General features: G+C 35.5%; 1 protein-coding gene across 6 annotated transcripts in view; it reads left to right on the forward strand.

Moving 5' to 3' along the window:
* Positions 1-13758, forward strand: part of ELF1 (E74 like ETS transcription factor 1) — a 125662-nt gene extending 111904 nt beyond the window's left edge. For all 6 annotated transcript variants that reach the window (XM_045839004.1, XM_045839009.1, XM_045839005.1 and 3 more), the window contains exons 7-9: positions 209-401; positions 1538-1987; positions 11765-13758. In XM_045839004.1, the coding sequence (XP_045694960.1) occupies positions 209-401; positions 1538-1987; positions 11765-12353 (1232 nt within the window). In that variant the 3' untranslated portion in view covers positions 12354-13758. The remainder of the gene's footprint in view (positions 1-208; positions 402-1537; positions 1988-11764) is intronic.
* Positions 13759-19704: the final 5946 nt, after the last annotated feature.

A 19704-nucleotide genomic window follows, 5' to 3' on the forward strand; every position in this document is an offset into this window, starting at 1 on the left:
GATTGCTCTGTTGAGATATCTTATGTGGGACTAATAAAAAATCTGTATTAGACCCTAAAAATTATAACTATTGTATTATCAATACTAACTGAATTCTGTGATATTTTTGTATAACTATAGATGGAACTCATAAGACTTTTAGTTGTGTTTTATTGTGTTCTTTCAAATGAAATTTTGGTCAGTTTAAAAGAAATTGCTTTTGTTTCAGGAAACACAATTTATCTTTGGGAGTTTTTACTGGCACTCCTCCAGGACAAAGCTACTTGTCCTAAATATATCAAATGGACCCAGCGAGAAAAAGGCATTTTTAAGTTGGTAGATTCTAAAGCAGTATCCAGGTTGTGGGGGAAGCACAAAAACAAACCTGATATGAATTATGAGACCATGGGAAGAGCTCTCAGGTATGTGAAGTTTTTGTAGTTCATTGTGTTAAGAATATTATTTCCTAAACATTAAAATATAGATAATTTCTAAAAAGTTAAGAAATTTAAAAAATGGTGAATTTTATTTATTGAAGTGCTAAAACCACACTACTTATAGAAATGAGTGTGCATTTAAATTGAAATCTTATTTCAATCCAGAAAATGTTTGCCTTCCAAAAAAGATCTTCATGCAAACAACAGATATTTTATTTACAAAGGGATTGGAAAATGTTAAGGTATCATTAGGTCTTGCAAATTGACCAAGGGCCTTATATGTTTTGAGCCATGAAGCTTAAATTTAGCACAAAGTACAAGTAGTGGTGATGCAGGTACTTAGTAAGGGGTGCAATTTTAAAAATAAATCTCAGGTGTGATATGTAATATCTTATGTTGTAATAAATTATTACTTTGAGGATAATATTAGACATTTTCAACTAGAGTATCATTTTATTTTTCAACTCACTTTTAGTTTTTCTATGATCATGTCAACATATGAATGTATTTGAGAAAGATTTATTAGAAAAGCAATGATGTGGTAACTTGATAACCTTATTAAACTAGAACTATGTATTTAGTTACAGTTTTTTTTAACCTTACACTTTTTGGTAACTAATTTAATTAAAATTACTGACAGAATTTGAATCCCTTCTATTTGTACATTAAATTTTAATTAGAAAACTGAATTAGGTTCACAGAATCAAATTTAAACTGGTAGGGATGTTATGGGAAGCTGTGGAAGGGAAATAGTTTCTTGAGGTTGGTACTAGATTTGATTATTCCAGTAAATTAGCAGAAGGGTAGAGGAAGAAAGAAAAATGAAGGCTAGAATAATCCATATACTTTATCAATAATCCCCTAATACGAATTGGTTTTAGATTTAGTCAGTAATAAGGACTTTGCTCTATCTGTGAGTAAATGTGTGTTTTACATATACTTAGAAAATAATGTTTTCATTGCTCTATCTTACATAAAATAACTTCCCTTTGTTTAGAATGTCTTTTCTCACTTTTTTTTCCAACTTCAAACTTTAGTTCACTATTAGGAATTTTTTGATGAATATTGTTTTAATTTGTTTAATTAAATAAAATATTGATGAAATTGTCTGTTTTGAATAGGTACTACTACCAAAGGGGTATTCTGGCCAAAGTAGAAGGTCAGCGCTTGGTGTATCAGTTTAAGGAAATGCCAAAAGATCTTATTTATATAGATGACGAGGATCCAAGTTCCAGCATAGAGTCTTCAGATCCGTCACTGTCTGCAACAACCACTTCAAGCAGGAACCAAGGAGGCAGATCAAGAGTATCTTCAAGTCCAGGGATAAAAGGGGGAGCCACTACAGTTCTAAAACCAGGGCATTGTAAAGCTACAAAAAGCAAAGATCCTGTGGAAGTCACCCAGCCATCAGAAGTTTTGAGGACAGTGCAGGCTGCACAGTCTCCATATCCCACCCAGCTCCTCAGGACTGTGCATGTAGTGCAGCCAGTACATACTGTCCCAGAAGGAGAAGCAGCCCTCATCAGCTGTGTGCAGGATGAAACATTAAATTCTTCTGTTCAGAGTATTAGGTGAGAAAACTAAAGTTTATCAATGTGTAGTATGTAACATACCTGACCAGAGCCAGTTTTTGTTAAGTGGGTCAAGATTCAGAGTGAAAATAAAAATGATAAAGATTCCAAGCTAGAACTTTTATTCAACAGATCATTTCAACATCAATATATTACACATTGGTATAATACAATGTATTATACAATATATTATACATTATATCAGACTTATGATTGTATCAATGTTTCCTTTATTTTTATACTTTGACATTATTTAATGTTATTCTATCAGTTTAAGTCTAATGCATTATACATTTTTATAACTGGATTGATCCATACAATGAGGGATCCACATATAAGAAAACCCAGAGAATGGTTTTAGATTTTTTTCAAAGTCAGAATCTATAAAAATTCAACAACAATGGACATATTATGACCTTTTGGAATACATTAAGTTCCAAGAAAAAAACATTATTTCTTGGGAAAATCCTATTATGGAACAGTTATTTCGAAAGTTCAAACAGGGATAGAGGCCAAGAATCTAATGTCATTCTTTTTCAGGCTTTCAGAGGGCAGAAGTTGGCTTAATCAAATCAAATTTGCTTCATAGCCTCAGGAAAGATATACGAAACAACAGATTGACCAAAAAAACCCTATCTGTTTTAGAGTGATCTTTTGCAGAAAATTGAGTCTGGTTTTGGCTGATTTAGAATGGGGAGAAGGGAAAGAGGGAGAAAATTAGATACATGTTTGCAATGTTCCATTTTCCTTTTTCTACTGTCATGAATTTTTAGAACATGAATTATAATAAATATAGGAGCCCTTCCAAATCTAATAAAAATGATTCTTTCATTATTAATGAAAATAATCAACTTCAGTCTTATATTTGTATATTCCAGAACATAAATGCTGGATTTTTGTTCAGTTGATCTCAAAGTAAGCAAATATTACCTAGAATTAAGATAGACTTGGTTCAGTCTTTCTTGTATGGTCCATTTAAACCTTGACATTGTGAATATTGAATTCTTTTAAGATCTTTAGTGGACTTGCAAGGAATGTAAAGATCACATTTTTTTTTTCAGATAAGGGACAGGGATTATACATCTTTAGCTGACATTAAAGAAGTACTTATTTAGCTCTCTCTCTATTTCCTTTTAATGTTTTATTTTCCTTCAGATCCTATTGGTTGCATGTGATGACTGGTTGTGTAATTGGAAGTATATGGTTCCTTCCATTGTTTTCTAGGCTCCTTGTCATCTTATCATATGTATTTGTATTGATAAGAAACATACAATGCCCACAGCTAATCACTGGAACCCCCTTCTTGGAGTCATTCAGTGTTTTTTTAGCATCTGTAATCAAAGTTTCCTTTATAGACCTTGAGAATAATCCCCTCATAAAAACCATATCCCTCTATTTCTGAAAGATAGTAATTTGTGATATTATATTGGATACTTTATTACTCTGAATGTCAGTTTCTCATTAAGACTCAGTACTGAACATGAAAATATTGTTAATTATCTTTGGTGTGCCTTTCAGAATTTTCATTTCAAGATCTCTGAGAGTTCTGTAGACTCTGCCTGCTTCTTGCTTCTACTAATTTTCCTCTTTAGTCCAACCTGTATATTAGTACTACTCATTGCTTTGTTATGTTACATTCTTCTAGGTTTTGTTAGATCTGTGTTGCTCACAGAGTGCAGTCCAATTTCTGTGGCCTCAGCTGCCAGCTCTAACCCTATGCTCGTAATTCTTTCCTTGCTCCCCTGATGAAGCTGACTGCTTGCCTTTACCTCAGTCTAGTGCGTAGACTAGGTGTTTCAGTTTACTTTAATGCTCGCCTCCTCCTATATATTTAAATCTGTAGGAGCCAGATATTATTCACTGTCCTTTTCCTAGCACCTAATATGTTACTTGGCATATAACATCTCCATATTTATAGAATTTATTTTGAAGGAGTATATATATTCATTCTTTAATCTTCTCATAGAGCAATGAGTTCTCTAAGTGGACTACTTATAGAATGAAGTAATAAAAATTTAATTTTTAAAAATTTTAAAACATATTTTCTTATTGTAGAAATTATTCTATATTTGTATGTAGATATGTATGTATTTGAATACATTCTTATTCATTCTTTTTTTTTTATTTTTTTCTTTTTTTTAAGATTGTATTTATTTTTAGAGAGGGAAGGGAGGGAGAAAGAGAGAGAGAGAGAGAAACATCAATGTGTGGTTGCTGGGGGCCGTGGCCTGCAACCCGGGCATGTGCCCTGACTGGGAATTGAACCTGTGATACTTTGGTTCGTAGCCTGAGCTCAATCCATTGAGCTCCGCCATCCAGGGCTACATTCTTTTTATTTTTAAAAACACCCTTCTATTATCTGTTTGTATATATTTTTTCTACTCCCAAATCTTATTTCAAAGCAGTCAAAGCTTTAATCGAATGCATTTTATTCCCTGAAATTATTAGCTGTGGTAAGGCAGGAGTTAAGGAATAATAGCAACGCTCTTTGAACACTTGACAGCTGCTGAATATAATTATTCAGGTTTTGCTATTATGTTGTTTCTTTCTATTATGTAGAAGGAAAGTAAAAGTGTTAAATAAGTTTCAAGCAAATTGTACATAACTCTGAAATTTTAACATTATTAGTTTTTCATTAGATTAATTTATTTTATGATTTCTTTTTTAATTTGCATTTTAATTACCGTAGCTTTTTATTATGAAAAAATTTTAAATCTGGAAACATTGAAATAGTATAATGAATACCTACTTACCATCCACCTAGGTTTTATTTTTTTCACTTATAATACAATTCCTTTATTATAATGATTTTTTTATTTTAATTGTTGTTCAAGTACAGTTTTCTGCCTTTTACTCCCATCCCAGCCCACCCCCAGCCCTCCCCACCTCCCTCCCATTTCCACTCCCCCTTATTTTTGTCCATGTGTTTTTTATACTTGTTCCTGTAAACCCTTCCCCTTTTCCCCTGAAATTCCCTCCCCTCTCCCCTCTGGTCACTGTCAACCTGTTCTCTCTTTCAGTGTATTTGGTTATATTTTGCTTGCTTGTTTGTTGTGTTGTTTAGGTTCCTGTTAAAGGTGAGATCATATGGTATTTGTCTTTCACCACCTGGCTTATTTCACTTAGCATAGTACTTTCCAGTTGCATCCATGCTGTCGAAAAGGGTAGGAGCACCTTCTTTCTTTCTGCTGCATAGAATTCCATTGTGTAAATGTACCATAGGTTTTTGACACATTCATTTACTGATGGGCACCTAGGTTGCTTTCAACACTTGGCTATTGTAAATTGTGCTGCTATGAACATTGGGATGCATAGGTTCTTTTGGACTGATGTTTCAAGGTTCTTAGGATATAATCCTAGTAGTGGAATTTCTGGGTCAAAAGACAAATCCATTTTTAGTTTTCTGAGGAAATTCCATACAGTTTTCCATAGTGATTGTACCAGCCTGCAATCCCACCGACAGTGCACTTTTCTCCACAACCTCTCCAACACTTACTGTTTGTTGCTTTGTTTATGATGGCCATTCTGACCAGTGTAAAGTGGTATCTCACTGTGGTTTTAATTTGCATGTCTCTGATAGCTAGCAAACTGAGCATCTTTTCATGTGTCTCTGGATCCTCTGTATGTCCTCCTTGGAGAAGTGTCTGTTCAGGTCCTTTGCCCATTTTTTAATTGGGTTGCTTGTCTTCTTAGAGCATCCACCTAGGTTTTAATTGATAGCTTTTTCCTAACTTGTTTTCTCACTATATATTTATTTATGCCCTTTTTTTCTGTTTGGCAATTTGTCAAGTAAGTTGACGTCATTATGGCATTTCATCCCTAAAGATTTCAATCTTCAACTTTTAAGAATAGAGATGTTATCCTAAATAACTATTTTATCACTTCAAAGAAAATTAAAAAATAATTTGGCTATATCTTTATTGACTTGATGACTACTTATTAATAAAAATCAAAGACCTTTTAAAGATTTTTCTGTAGTTATAAGTTAAGTCATACATATGACTTAATTAATGTGTAAGCTGACACTGTTAAAACACTATTTCATACATTTTACATATATTAATATATAAAATCCTCATGCTCAATGAGGTGTAGATAACATTATTCCTATTTTACAGATGAGGAAACTGAGGCAAGGGGAGGCCAAGGAGGCTGATCACCTCTAGTAAGTGGTGGAGATAGCATTTTAATGCACACAGTTTAGTGCAAAGCAGTGGCTTAATGATTTGCCATACTGCCTGTTGATTCACATAAATTGCATGAATTATATTGGTTATTTACAATGAAGTGGTGACATGTCTTTTATTTTCTCAATTTTTTTGCTCATTTATTTTTATCTCACATAATTGCATGTATTTATGTTGAAATCAATTAAGCTTTTCTTAATGGATTTTGCTATATGTGATGTGGTTTTACAAATTTAATTTTGACTCTGGCTTCATGTTATTCAAAGAAATAACAAATATAAACCTCTGGTAAAATATATTTCTAAAATTGCCCTATGATAAACTTGGAAGTTCATATACCTACCTAGCACAACTTCTTTCTCTTTAATATTTATTCAAGCACTAAGATTAGCCTCTAAAAATGTATAATGTATAAATTACCTTAAAAGCAGTATAATGGAGCCTTGTGTGTTATTAAATGTGACATTGAATTATATTAATTAACTACTCTGAGTCTGTTTCCTCATCTACAAAATAAAGATAATAACCTTACAGAAAGTTATAACAACCAAAAGACACTTCCTGACAACTGAGTAGATACTCAACAAAACTTGTTACACAGTACACAGTCCTGTCCCACATAATGACATTTCTGCCAGTGATGGACCACGTATTCAATGGTGTGGGGCTGAATTTCCTATAAGAAATGGAAAGATATATGGTTCACGAGGAATTTTTTTTTCTCTTGAAGGGAACAATACTTGTGGGGCTTGGCAATAGATTCCCACTTACTCAGAGTACCTCAATTTTGAGCCTATAGATTACATTCCAGGCAGACACTGTGTTTTTCAATGCAGAAAACCTGTCCCCCCAGTTGTTACATATTCAAAAGGTGTTACAACCTTCTCAAAGCTAGCTTGATCATCTTCAGAGTGTGTTGCTGTAAATTCTTTATTAAGGACCTAAGGTCCTGTATAAGGACACAGGTCTATAGGAGCTACCTTAACAAGTATTAAGTGTCACTGCCACTTTAGTAAAAGTTATCTGTGATAGTGTGGAACCTACCTGTGCCTTGGAAATGTTTTCAGGTTGTAATGATGAAAAATATAGATAGGTTTTATTTCTTCCATCAATTCAATGACAGAAAGAGTCCTTTGTGCCAGGTAGGGTCATAGAACCAAAAACAAATTTTCAGTCAAAATATTGAGTCCTCTGTTCTAAACCCTTTCCATGTTAAACAACATTTTTTTTATCCTCGTCTGAGGGAGAGAAACATCGATATGAGAGAGAAACATCTATCAGTTGCTTCTTGTATGTGCCCCAACTGGGGACCAACCCACAACCCAGGCTTATGCCCTGACTGGGAATCAAACCCACAACCTTTCTGTTTACGGGATGATGCTCCAAACAACTGAGCCACACTGGCCAGGGCCAACCTCTTTTTGATGACTACCACACAGTTTCTTAATCTGACCACTGCTCCAGCATTCAATAGCCAAAACCACATTGCCATGACAATCCCCTGTGTTCCTTTATCTCTCAGCCTTGATTTCTTGTTCCTACTGATCTTCAGGCCACCTTTTACTCCCTCCTGACAGTCACTATTATAGTGATCTATGCCTTACCCAGCAAGTTTCTCTTCAATATTTACAATCAGTTCAGCCTACATCTCTGTTCATGGAGCACATTGATATCTTCAATGTTCTATTTCTGACACTGTTGGAAAGAAATAGTGGAAAGGTTTGTGGGACTGTGTTTATAAAGCCTACAGTAGTATGCAGTAATCTAGTGTGTAGTGATGTCCTAGGCCTTCACATTATCTCACCACTTACTGACTCACCCAGAGCAACTTTCAGTCCTGTAAGTTCCACTCATGGTAAGTGCCCTATCCAGGTCTACCATTTTATCTTTTATACCATATTTTTACTGTGCCTTCCTGTGTTTAGATACACAAATACTTACCATTGTGTCAGCTGCCTATAGTATTCAGTATAGTAATACGCTATACAGGTTTGCAGCCTGGGAAGAATAGGCTATACCATATACCCTAGGTATGTGGTAGGCCTTGCCTAGATTAATGTCAGCAATTTTCAACCTTTTCTATCTCATAACACATATAAACTAATTACTAAAAATCTGTGGCATACTAAAAAGTATATTTTTTTCTGATCTGACAAAAATAGGTATCATTTTGACTGACTTACAACAAATAAAATAATAAATACTTACCCCTTTTGCTCCAGAGTGACTTTTGAAAATATCAGGTACCTATACTTGTATGTAAGGATTTCTGATACCAAGAATTACCAGATTAGATGCAGCCACATGACCAATATAGTACAACTCGATTATATGACACGTATGTATGGTTCACAAAACAGGGCATTCACACTGGTCAGCTATTGTTGTATTGGCTGTTGTCATTTTATTATTTGATAATCTAAAGGAAAAGAGATTGTGCCCCTGACTAACTAGTCAGATATTGCACGTTTTAAAAATTCTTGTGGCACATCATTTGAAAATGGCTGATTTATGTAAACGCACTCTATGATGTTCGTTCGCATGACAACATCAAATAACAATGTATTTCTCAGAATATATCCCTGTCATTACACAATGCCTAACTATATTGTTTATCTTAGCTTCAGAAAGAGGAATTTTAAAATACCAGTATTTTACCAGCTGGTTACAAGAAGCTTAGGAGATTTTTTTAAGGTTTTATTTATTTATTTTTAGAGAGAGGGGAAGGGAGGGAGAAAGAGAGGGAGTGAAACATCAATGTGTGATTGCCTCTCACATGGCCCCCACACTGGGGACTTGGCCTCTGATCCAGGTATGTGCCCTGATTGGGAATTGAATCGGCCACCATTTGGTTCCTAGCCTGAGCTCAATCCACTGAGCTACCAGCCAGGTAGGGAATTACCAGCCAGGGCAGGAAATTTTTAAAAGTGGTTTTAATTTTACCTTTTATAGGTAAAAATTTAACCTATAATATAACCTTTTTAATATAGTATAATTTCACCAGATGCAACTGGAAGCGTAATTGTTAAATAATAAAAATATTAAAAATTCCTGTGGTTGGGAAAAGGTTGCATAATATTTTATCCTTGAATCCTTGAATTTTTTATTAGTAAAAATTGTTTTAGAATTTGCCTAAATAAACCAGTTTATTTACATCCCACATAAGGATATATTTCATGGCAGATGACAGTCAGGTATTTCAATAAAGGAACATTTTTTCCTAATTTGAACAAAGTCTATAGTGTTAGCTCTAATTAGCAATATGGAAAATTTCCAAGCACTTTATTGCTTGTGCCACAAACAAGAGAAGGAAAGAGGATGGGAAGAGGGGTGTATTAAAGATTTGTAGGTATCTACAGCTTAAAGATATAATAGTAAATATTCATCTATAGCTGAAGTTATTCAAAAACTTAGGAAATAACAGTGTGTTGTAATGGTTAAGCACATAGGCTCTGCAGTTGGATGGCATTTTATCTAACTGGTCACCTATGCAAACTGTTCAACTTTGTGCATTATTTTTCCACATGTAAAATGGGGATATAGTACTTCCAGAGCTGTAAGGTTATACATAATTATAGAGATAATCTGTATGCTTACTGTATGCCAAATACTATTTTATCTATATGCACATGTACATGAACTCTTGGCATGGAAAGTCCTTGGATCTTTTTTATTAAAAAAAAATGGTATCTAGCTATAGGCTCAGGTATCAAACCCAGGCTCAGATTCCACACAAGATATTCTGATCTAAGTGGGCAGGGGGAGAAGAGAGGCACAGTGTATTTTGGAAAAGCTCCCTAGCTCCCAAAGTTATTCTGTATCCTTCCATTTCATCCCTGCCCTCATTATAATACTAGTATAGCCAACCTTTATTCTTAGCCACACCCTCCCACCTATTATATCTTTACTCTCTGACTTAAAATCTCTTCAAATGCTGTCTTTCACAAGACCTGCTAATATTCTCCTGTAGACTGATCTTGACAATGGTGACTTTGGTGGCAATCTGAACTTGGGAATCAGTATCTTGCATGAATGGGTGAGCTCTAAGTCACCATCATGTGTCTTTCCATTTCCTTTGAACTTCTGATTTACATTTGGTCTTTCTTTCAGTCTTTCTACATACCACATTTGTTTTCTCCTCCACAGTTTCATTTCTTACATATATGACAGGCCACTGTAACTGTAATTGACTAAAATTTATCTTGTAATAATCTGGCAATAGTTAACACTTGGTTTATGGGGAGTAATTTAGCTGTTAACCATTTGAAGTAGCAATAATTTATCTTCTGTATAAAACAGCTTTACACAGTTCAGAGGAAACACAACTGAGATCCAGATGCTGAGTTTTTTCAACTATATTTGTTTTTTATTAACAATGGATGTAACTATAAATTTCACAGCTTCAAACTTTTAAAACTTTCAAACTTTTGATTGACTCTATCATTTATGTACCTCTTTACTCAATAAGTGAGATTAACAGCATTAAATAAAATGGATTTTATGTTAAAAGAGTTTGTATTAAATTGTAGCTTTATGATTAAAATTTTCATAATTATCTGAGCTGAGAAAACTGCTAAAATACACCTCTATTTATTGTACCAAAGCTGGTCTTTGTTTTTTCCTCTCTCTGCCAGCATAAAGAACCTCACAAGGTAATTATATTCATGACTTGTTATGTAATATGATAGGAACTGAACTGTTAAAGTTCTTCTGATAATTCTGTCCCATGAATTTAAGGCTGAGGTGTTTTTTTTTTAAGTCAATCAAACATTTTTCCTCTATATAGAAAAACAAGGTGATGCAATTATAATTATATGAAGTTTAATAATTGTGGATGAGCATGTCAATGTCATTATCCCTCAAATACTAAAGTGCTGTATTTTGCCATGTACAATGCGCACCCATGTTTTTGGCCCAAACTTTCAGGAAAAAAAATCTTTCATTTTAATGTTTTAATCTAATTTTTATTAATTTATATTTAGATGGTTGGTTTTTGTACTATAAAGGAATTTTAGCATTTATTTTTGAACCTATGGTACAACAAATTTTATGTAACAAATAATTACAAAACACAAGAACAGATACAAGTACAAGAAAATTTATATACCAGTAACAAATTAGTACTACCTATGTAAAATGCTCATCCTTATTTTTCCCTCAAAAATTGACGCAAGAAGTGTGCATTATACACGGCAAAATATGGTACTGAGAGTGATTCACTACATTTGTTTTAAAATTCCTAATTTTCTTTTAAGCAGCTCATATATAACTTTCATGCTAAACATTTTGATATCTCCCTCCTTCCCGAACAAAATTGCTTCCCCATTTGTGTTAATGTGGTACTTTGTACAGACTTTTTAAAACCAGATACTATCATAGTTAACAGCCTGAGAGTTTTGTTTTGGACATTTCTGTATGCACAGTGTTTACTACAGGGCCTGGCATGATATTTGTTTTGTTGTGTTGAAAATATACAACATAGCATTTGAAATATATAACTTGTATTTTGGCAAAATGACTTGTCAATGTTGAAGTTTTAAATAATATGGACTATGTTAATTTTCTGAAATTTATTTCCAAATCTCAATAGGACTATACAGGCTCCAGCCCAGGTTCCAGTGGTCGTGTCTCCTGGGAATCAGCATGTGCACACAGTAACACTCCAGACAGTGCCAATCACAACAGTTATAGCCAGCACAGATCCATCGTCAGGTGCTGGGTCTCAGAAGTTTATTTTACAAGCCATTCCACAATCACAACCCATGACAGTGCTGAAAGAAAATGTCATGTTACAGTCTCAGAAGTCAGGTTCTCCTCCTTCAATTGTCTTGAGCCCTGCTCATGTACAGCAGGTTCTCACTAGCAATGTGCCGTCCATTTGCAATGGAACCGTCAGTGTTGCTTCATCTTCATCCTTCAGTGCTACTACGCCTGTGGTGACCTTTTCTCCTCGCAGTTCACAATTGGTTGCCCACCCACCAGGCACTGTAATCACTTCAGTTATCAAAGCTCAAGAAACAAAAACTCTTACACAGGATGTAGAGAAAAAGGAGGTTGAAGATAATTTGAAAGAAGACACTGAGAAAACTGAACAACAGCCACAGCCTTACGTGATGGTGGTTTCCAATTCCAGTGGATTTACCTCTCAGGTAGCTATAAAACAAAATGAACTGCTGTAATGCAACTCTTTTTAATTGAAAGAGATCAACCAAAAGAATTATGGATGATTGTTTTTTAATTGAACATTTCCAATTGAATGCAAACTATCTGATTCTAAGACAATTTCTAAAGATGTTCCTAATTTTGTAGTTGTTAAAAAGAATAGAGTTAATTTTGACTTTGTTAGATGAGAGAGGAAAACCAAACTGTTTTTCTTTGTTTGCCAAATGTTTCAGAATGCAACAGGCATTTTATACTATGAAGACATTCTTTTGAGATTTTTTTCAGTTGTGCTATAAGCATTTTTAAAGTTCTTTTTAAATTTTACATTGTATTATCTTTTCTTATTGTTTTGTAAATACAGTACTTACATAGAAGATAACAGGAAATTTATATAGGAACTATTTTCATTCCACTTGTGTTAAGTCTTTACTCTTTCAAATGCTAGATACCTATTTTATGCTTTGTTAAAATTATGGTTTCACTAGATTGACTTTCCGTTGGTTGCATTGTATATTGAACTATGAATATGTAAAATATAACATTAAAAATTGCAGTGTGCCCATGGTGTGGCTGAAACTTTTTCAGAAGCAGGATGGTATAAAAAGAACCTAAAAGTGGCTCTCCCACTGACTAGTTTTGTAACCTTGGGCAAGCTACTTGTTCTTTTTGGCTTTATTTCTCTCATGAAAGAAGGAATGCATTTGGATTAGGGAAGATGATCTTCAGTTTTCTTTCTAGTTATAAATTTTATGATTCCAACTCTTGTATTTTAAAATTGTATCAATTAAAACATTATCAGCCAATTACCTAATGTAAGTATAGCTAAAATATTGCAGAAAAATAAGTGGCCATACAAAATTCATTCTTCTATTATTTGTAACATTGTTATAAAACTGAATTCTTCCTAAGTACTTTGTTTATTAACTAGTCAGGCCCTTGTGCACTGTCGTCTATTAGTAAACTTAGGTTGTTGAGTGCTAAATGATAAACTGCTGTTCTGAAAGACTCTTTCTCAAAGGCCCAGAAAGCATTCAAGCCCTGGGCTACTGTTTGAGTATAAAAGTTGCTATAAAAGCATAGTTGCTTTATATTTTGGATCTTTTTTTAATTGGGAGTGGGGGAGATTGCATACAAAGATAATATACATATATATCCAAGTGTCTGAAATAATTTTAGATGACTTTTTCAGCTGTAAATAATGTACATTTAATTTCACAAAAAAATTGTTTTCTGCAAATTTTCTAGTATAAGAAAGAAATTTTTGTAGATGAAAAAATAATTTTGTTTAGAGATCTAATGTTATAAGTTTTCATATTAAGTAGTGAATTTGTATTTAAACAAAAATTTAAATTTTGGAATCCTCTAAACATTTTTGTACCTTAAATTGGTTTATTATTAAATAAATCATGTAAAAATTCTCAATGTTTGTGTTTTCAAGCAAATGTTTCATAAAAACAAGTATACAGAAAATGTTTCTAGTATTTACAGTGTTGGTAAATGTTAACATAACAGATCCCATTAGTCAGAATTGCAGATTGTCATCCTCTCATTTTTCCTTTCTACCACACCAAATGGCAGTTTCCAGACATCACACAATGGATCACAACACTCCGAAAGTTAGAAAATAATAAAATGTTTTTAGTGATAATATCAAACATAATTTTAAAAACAAGTTTTCTAATTATAAATTATATCAGTTAATTGGTTAACAGAACAGAATAGAGTAAGAGAAACAGAAAATATTAGAAAATTGAAATCTCAATTTTATACCTCTCTATCCAGAAGTTACTTTCACTTACTCATTTTCTTTGTATTTTATTTTATTCATTTATTTTTAGAGAAAGGGAGGGAGAAAGAGAGGGAGAGAAACATCAATGAGTGGTTGTCTCTCCTGTGTCCCCAACTGGGGACCTAGCCCATAACCCAGGCATGTGCCTTGCCTGGGAATCAAAGTGGCAACCCTTTCATTCACGGGCCAGCGCTCAACCCACTGAGCCACACCAGCCAGAGCCACTTACTCATTTTCTCATGTCAGTTAATACTCTTCCAAAATATGATTTTAAGAGGAGCATTCTTACTTCTAAAGATGGAGAATGCTGAGAAGGATTGGAATGAACAGACCTTGCTGTTTTCCTAATTCACTGCCCTTTGCTCATGCCCTTTTGTTCTATTGTTTTTTTCAACAACTTTCCACTCTTCCTTAAACCTAGTATGAAAACACTCATGCTTAACAATTTCTTTGAGTCTCTATTTCTTTATGAAGGCTCCCATGTCATATAAAACTAATATTAAATTGGCATTCTTTTCTCCTTTAAAACTTTTTCCTCCCCCAGAACTCTCTCTAGCTGTGTATCCACTAATATAATCTGCAGTATGCAGTATGCAGGTTGTATCCAGATTGTTAACATCATACTAAACAACTGAATAGAGGCATAGCTCTCACTCAGTACTTGGCCTTTGTACATCAAATCATTAATTCAACATGTATTTGTTAAAGAGAAGCACCTGTGATGTGACTGTCACTGTCCTTAACCTATGAACCTGCTGCTTTCCTTACTTTATATTCATTCTTTAACCCTCTTTAGTATTGCATTTGCCCTCATTATTACCCTGAAATTACTTTTGCAAAGGTCACACTAAATAGTAATCAATTTCCATGTGGCCAGATCTCCATCCTTCTCTTCCTTGACCTCTCCAGCATTTGATAACTTTTTATAACTCACTCTTCCTTTAAACTCTCTATTGCTTTCACTGTAGTGCCCAACTAGTTCATGTCCTTCTCCTGCCTTTATAATAACTTCTCAGTGTTCCTCTTGAGTTTCTCCAGAGACTTTTTCAAAAGTCTCTGAAAGTTGGAGTTCCCTCAGGTTTTATCTCTGGTCACTGTGCTTCTCATTCTCTTTGCTTCACTTTGTCCACTTCCAGTCTGTTCTCCTTAATGCTACAGTAGTGCCAGTTTAATTATGTCAAGCCCTTCAGTGGTTCCTTACTGTCCTCAGATAGTGTTGTGGCCCTGCATGGTGTCACAAGAAGATCATGGTGTCATGATTTTCTTGATCCTACCAGCCTTATCTTCAAATTTTACTCTAAATCACACTGTCAGGATTAGGATTCTTTAAATTGCAAGAAACAAAACCTAATTCAAAATTATTAAATAGTACAAAACAAGAAATCTGGAATTAGGAGTTTTCCAGGTTGGTTAATTCAGGAGTTCAGTGGCAATACTAAACAATGAGATTTCTTCCATTTTTCTGCTTTACCATCCTCAAGATTTCGCTTTAGTTGCCGCGATGACTCTTGCCATGGTTGCAAGATAGCTGCCGTAGTTCCATATATGTTTCCGTTTATCAGTAAGAAGACCTTTCCCAGAACATCCTGAGCAGTCATCTCTTCACATCTTATTTGCTAGATTGGTCATATGCCCCTTAAACCAATTACTGGCCAAAGAAGCAGGATTACGGATTTAGTCATGTATTGGGAAGATGGACAGCTAAATAAAATTGGGGTCCCATAGGAAGGAATAAGGGTGGAATGGTACAGCCCACTGTCACCTTATACACATGTTTCTTCTTATACATTCACCTTCAAAAATGTTCATACCTACAGGAAACACACTCTTTCCCAAAGGGAGATCAGCCAACTATAATTCAAGACTAGGCTCATCAAGGTGATATGCAGTCCTCTTTATCAAATCAGCTGTGCCTCCCTAGTTCTTGTCTTCACAGCCACATCTAGTGTGAGCTCTGGTGAGAGAAACATCAACTGGTTGCTTTTTCATACATGCCCCAACTGGGGAATGAACCTGCAACCTGGGTATGTGCCCTGAATGGGAATGGAACCTGCAACCGTTTGGTTATGGGATGACACTCCAACTGAGCCACACCAGCGAGGGTCAGAATATACTTCTTTGATGGTGTACGTTTGATGCCCTGACTCAGAGTCCCCACTTTCCCAGCACTGTGTCCTCAGTGCCCTCCATTCTGCCTCTTCTACCTAGCTTTTTATACATTCTAGGGTCTATTTTAGAGTATTCCGGTTCCAAATACCAGATTATCAGTTTGGGTTCTTGGTCATTAGCAACAGTGATGGATTCTGGTTTTCAGCATAAAAGATTTTATTAGAAGAATATTGTGCCACTCACAGAATAGACAAGAAGAACTAGAGAATCAAGGTCAATCTAAGTCACATAGCTAGGAACAACTTGCAAAACTACACTGCACAACTGGTCAGATGAGGAAATTGTAGCCACTGTTACCAAGCATTAAATCCTGAGTTTTGTACCACTGTCTCTACTGCTATAGAAATTTTATTTTGATATAACTTCATCTACAGAGTATTAACCAAGGTCCTTTTTGTATGCATTGTATTAACTAGCTACTAACTTATGTGATTGGTAGAGCCTAGGTCAAGTATCTAGGCCTTTAACTCCAAGAAAAGTTGAGAAAGCAAATTCAGCTTCTCAACTGTTTGGCATTTCAGCTTCTATAAAGGGAGTTGCCACAATGGGAGCTAAGATGTAGGGAATTCTCCCAAACATAGAAGGGGGCCTAGATTCTGTGCTGCCCAAAAGAAGGACCAATCTCCTATGTAAGAGCAAATCCAGATTTTGTGGGGCCTGAATTTACACAATTTGGTGGTTGAGTAGGTAAGGGGCCCTTATTTCAGAAAAACACAAAATTAGAATACCAAATTAGATAGAGGGTTTGAAGCAGTTTATACAAATAGCCCTGAAGCTATAATTCCCAACTCTTTGTGTTCCTTCTCCTTTCCAGACCTCTGAGTTTGCTGTCACTCTGCTTGGCACAGATCATCTTACTCTGTTTGGCTAGCTCGTACCTGTTCTGCACGCCTCAGCTTAGACATTATTTCCCCTGAGAGCTTTCTCTGAGCCCTTAAAACCTTGCCACTGCTTCATGGAGCCCTTTAATTTCTCCTATTTGGGCACATATGACACTAATTGCCTGCTGACATGTGTCACACCAACACTAGATTATGAAGAGGAAATATTGTAGTCATTTTAGTACTCTGAGTCCTTAGCATAATATCTATAGAGAGTAGGTATTCAATAGTTATTAAATATGACTATACTACATGTTCTTCTTTCCTATTTTCATGCCTATGTTCTCATGTTGCTACTATCTGTATGCTGATGATTACCAATTCTTTTTTGAAATGTTTTTATTTATTGAGTTTTTGAGAGAGGGAGAAAGAGAAACATCAATTCGTAGTGCCACTTACTGCTGCATTCATTGGTTGATTCTTGTATGTTCCCTGACTGGGGATCAAACCGGTAACCTTAGTGTATTGGGATGATGGTCTAACCAACTGAGCTAACTGGTCAGGCCTGATTATCAATTCTTTAATGCAGCTCTGAACTTGGTTTTAAAATGTTTTCATAAAGCTATAATTGATATATAATAAACTGTACATATTTGAGGGTACAAACTCATGAACTCATCACCATAATCAAGCAGTGAACTTATCCATATGTTTGGTTAACCTTACCCCAAAGGTTTCCATGTGCCTCCTTGTAACCACTGCCTTCTTGATGTTCTTCCCTGCTTTTGGCCCATTTCACCCCTCAGACAACCACTGATCTGCTTTCTGTCACTATATATTACTTCACATTTTCTAGAATTTTATGTAAATGGAATCAAATATTATGTACTGTACTTGTCTGGCTTATTTTACTTATAATTATTTTTATATTCATCCATGTTGTAGTGTGTATCATTCCTTTTATTGCTGTGTCACATTCCATTACAAGGGTATACTACAGTATATTTCCCTATGCACCTGTTGATGGACATTTGGGTTGTTTCTAGTTTTCAGCTATTACCATTAAATCTGCTATAAATATTTCTATACACTTCTTTGTATGTGCATGTATTTTCACATCTCTTGGACAAATACCTAGGAGTTGTCTGTCTGTGTCATATGATGTTGTATCATTTTACATTCCCACCAGCAGTGTATGAGTCTTACAGTTGCTCCATATTCTCTTCACCATCATCAGTCTTTTATATTTTAGCGAATGTGCACTGATATTGCATTGTGTTTTTAATTTGCATTTTCCTAATGACTAAAGAGTTGGAACACCTTTTTTGTGATCCATGTATCTTCTTAGATGGAAAGATTGTTTTAAAAATTTTTTGCGTATTTTAATTCTGCTGTCTTCTTATCAGTTTTGAGAAATCTATATATCCTGGATACAAGTGTTACTGATCCTAAGTCATGTGCCTGAAACTTGAAAAGGTCAAACCTCAAATTATCAGTTTAGAGTAAGGAGAGGTTTATTGGTCAAGAAGATGCCAACTGGACACTTCCGGCAAGATGGAGGAATAGGTGGACGTACTGTACCTCCTCGCACAACCAAGAATAGAACAACAATAATTTACAGACGGAATAACACTCAGAACTGATAGAGAATTTATCTGCATGGAAGTCGGACAGCCAAGAAGTTGAAGTAGACCCATACATCCAGACTGGTAGGAGACTATGAGCTGGGCGGGTGCGGGGCTGGCACGGGTCAGCAGCGCACGGAGGTCAGGGAAAATTTGGCCCGAAATCGGTGTGACAGCCATCTGGGGCGCAAGAACGCAGCGGTGATCCCTGAGTATGCAGGCTGTGGCTGGGGGACCCAGTGAGGCAGCGATTGTGGACCAGGGCAGAGCTTGCAGCCCAGGAGCCCAGAGAAGGGTCTGGGCCCAGGAGAACGGAACTACCGCCATTGTTCTCTCCCGTCCCTGCTCCCTCCCCAGCCCCCACATGTTACGTCACAATCTAGCGACTGGGGTGCCCAGCCCCGGTGAACAACTAAGGCTCCGCCCCCCACCATAAGAAGAGCGACTAGACATAAAAAAAAAAAAAAGGAGAGACAGGGAAAGACATAAGACATGTTTCCAACAGAAGAGATCAGTCCCCCAGGACTTATCCTTTTGAGCAACCAAGAAATAGCCAATCTATCATATGCACAGTTCAAAACACTGGTGATCAGAAAGCTCACGGAATTGGTTGACTTTGGGCGCAATTTAGATGAAAGGATGCAGGTTTCCATAAAAGAGATGCAGGAAGATACGCGGAGGAGAGCCAATAGTGAAAGGAAGGAATCTGAGTCTCAAAACAATACAGTGGATCAGAAGGAAGATAGAATCAACCAAGCAGGAAAGCATGATAAAATAAGAATTCAAAAAAAGCTTAAAATCGAGGAAAAGCTTAAGAGCATCCAGGACACCTTTAAACGTTCCAACATCTGAATTATAGGGGTACCAGAAGGGGAGGAACAACAAGTGGAAAGGTTATTTGAACAAATAATAAAGGAGAACGTCCCCAATCTGGCAAAGGGAACAGTCTTTCAAGAAATCCAAG

This window comes from Phyllostomus hastatus, unplaced genomic scaffold (assembly GCF_019186645.2).
Source record: "Phyllostomus hastatus isolate PE091 unplaced genomic scaffold, TTU_PhHast_1.1 phas_contig_29, whole genome shotgun sequence".
Classification (NCBI taxonomy): domain Eukaryota; kingdom Metazoa; phylum Chordata; class Mammalia; order Chiroptera; family Phyllostomidae; genus Phyllostomus; species Phyllostomus hastatus.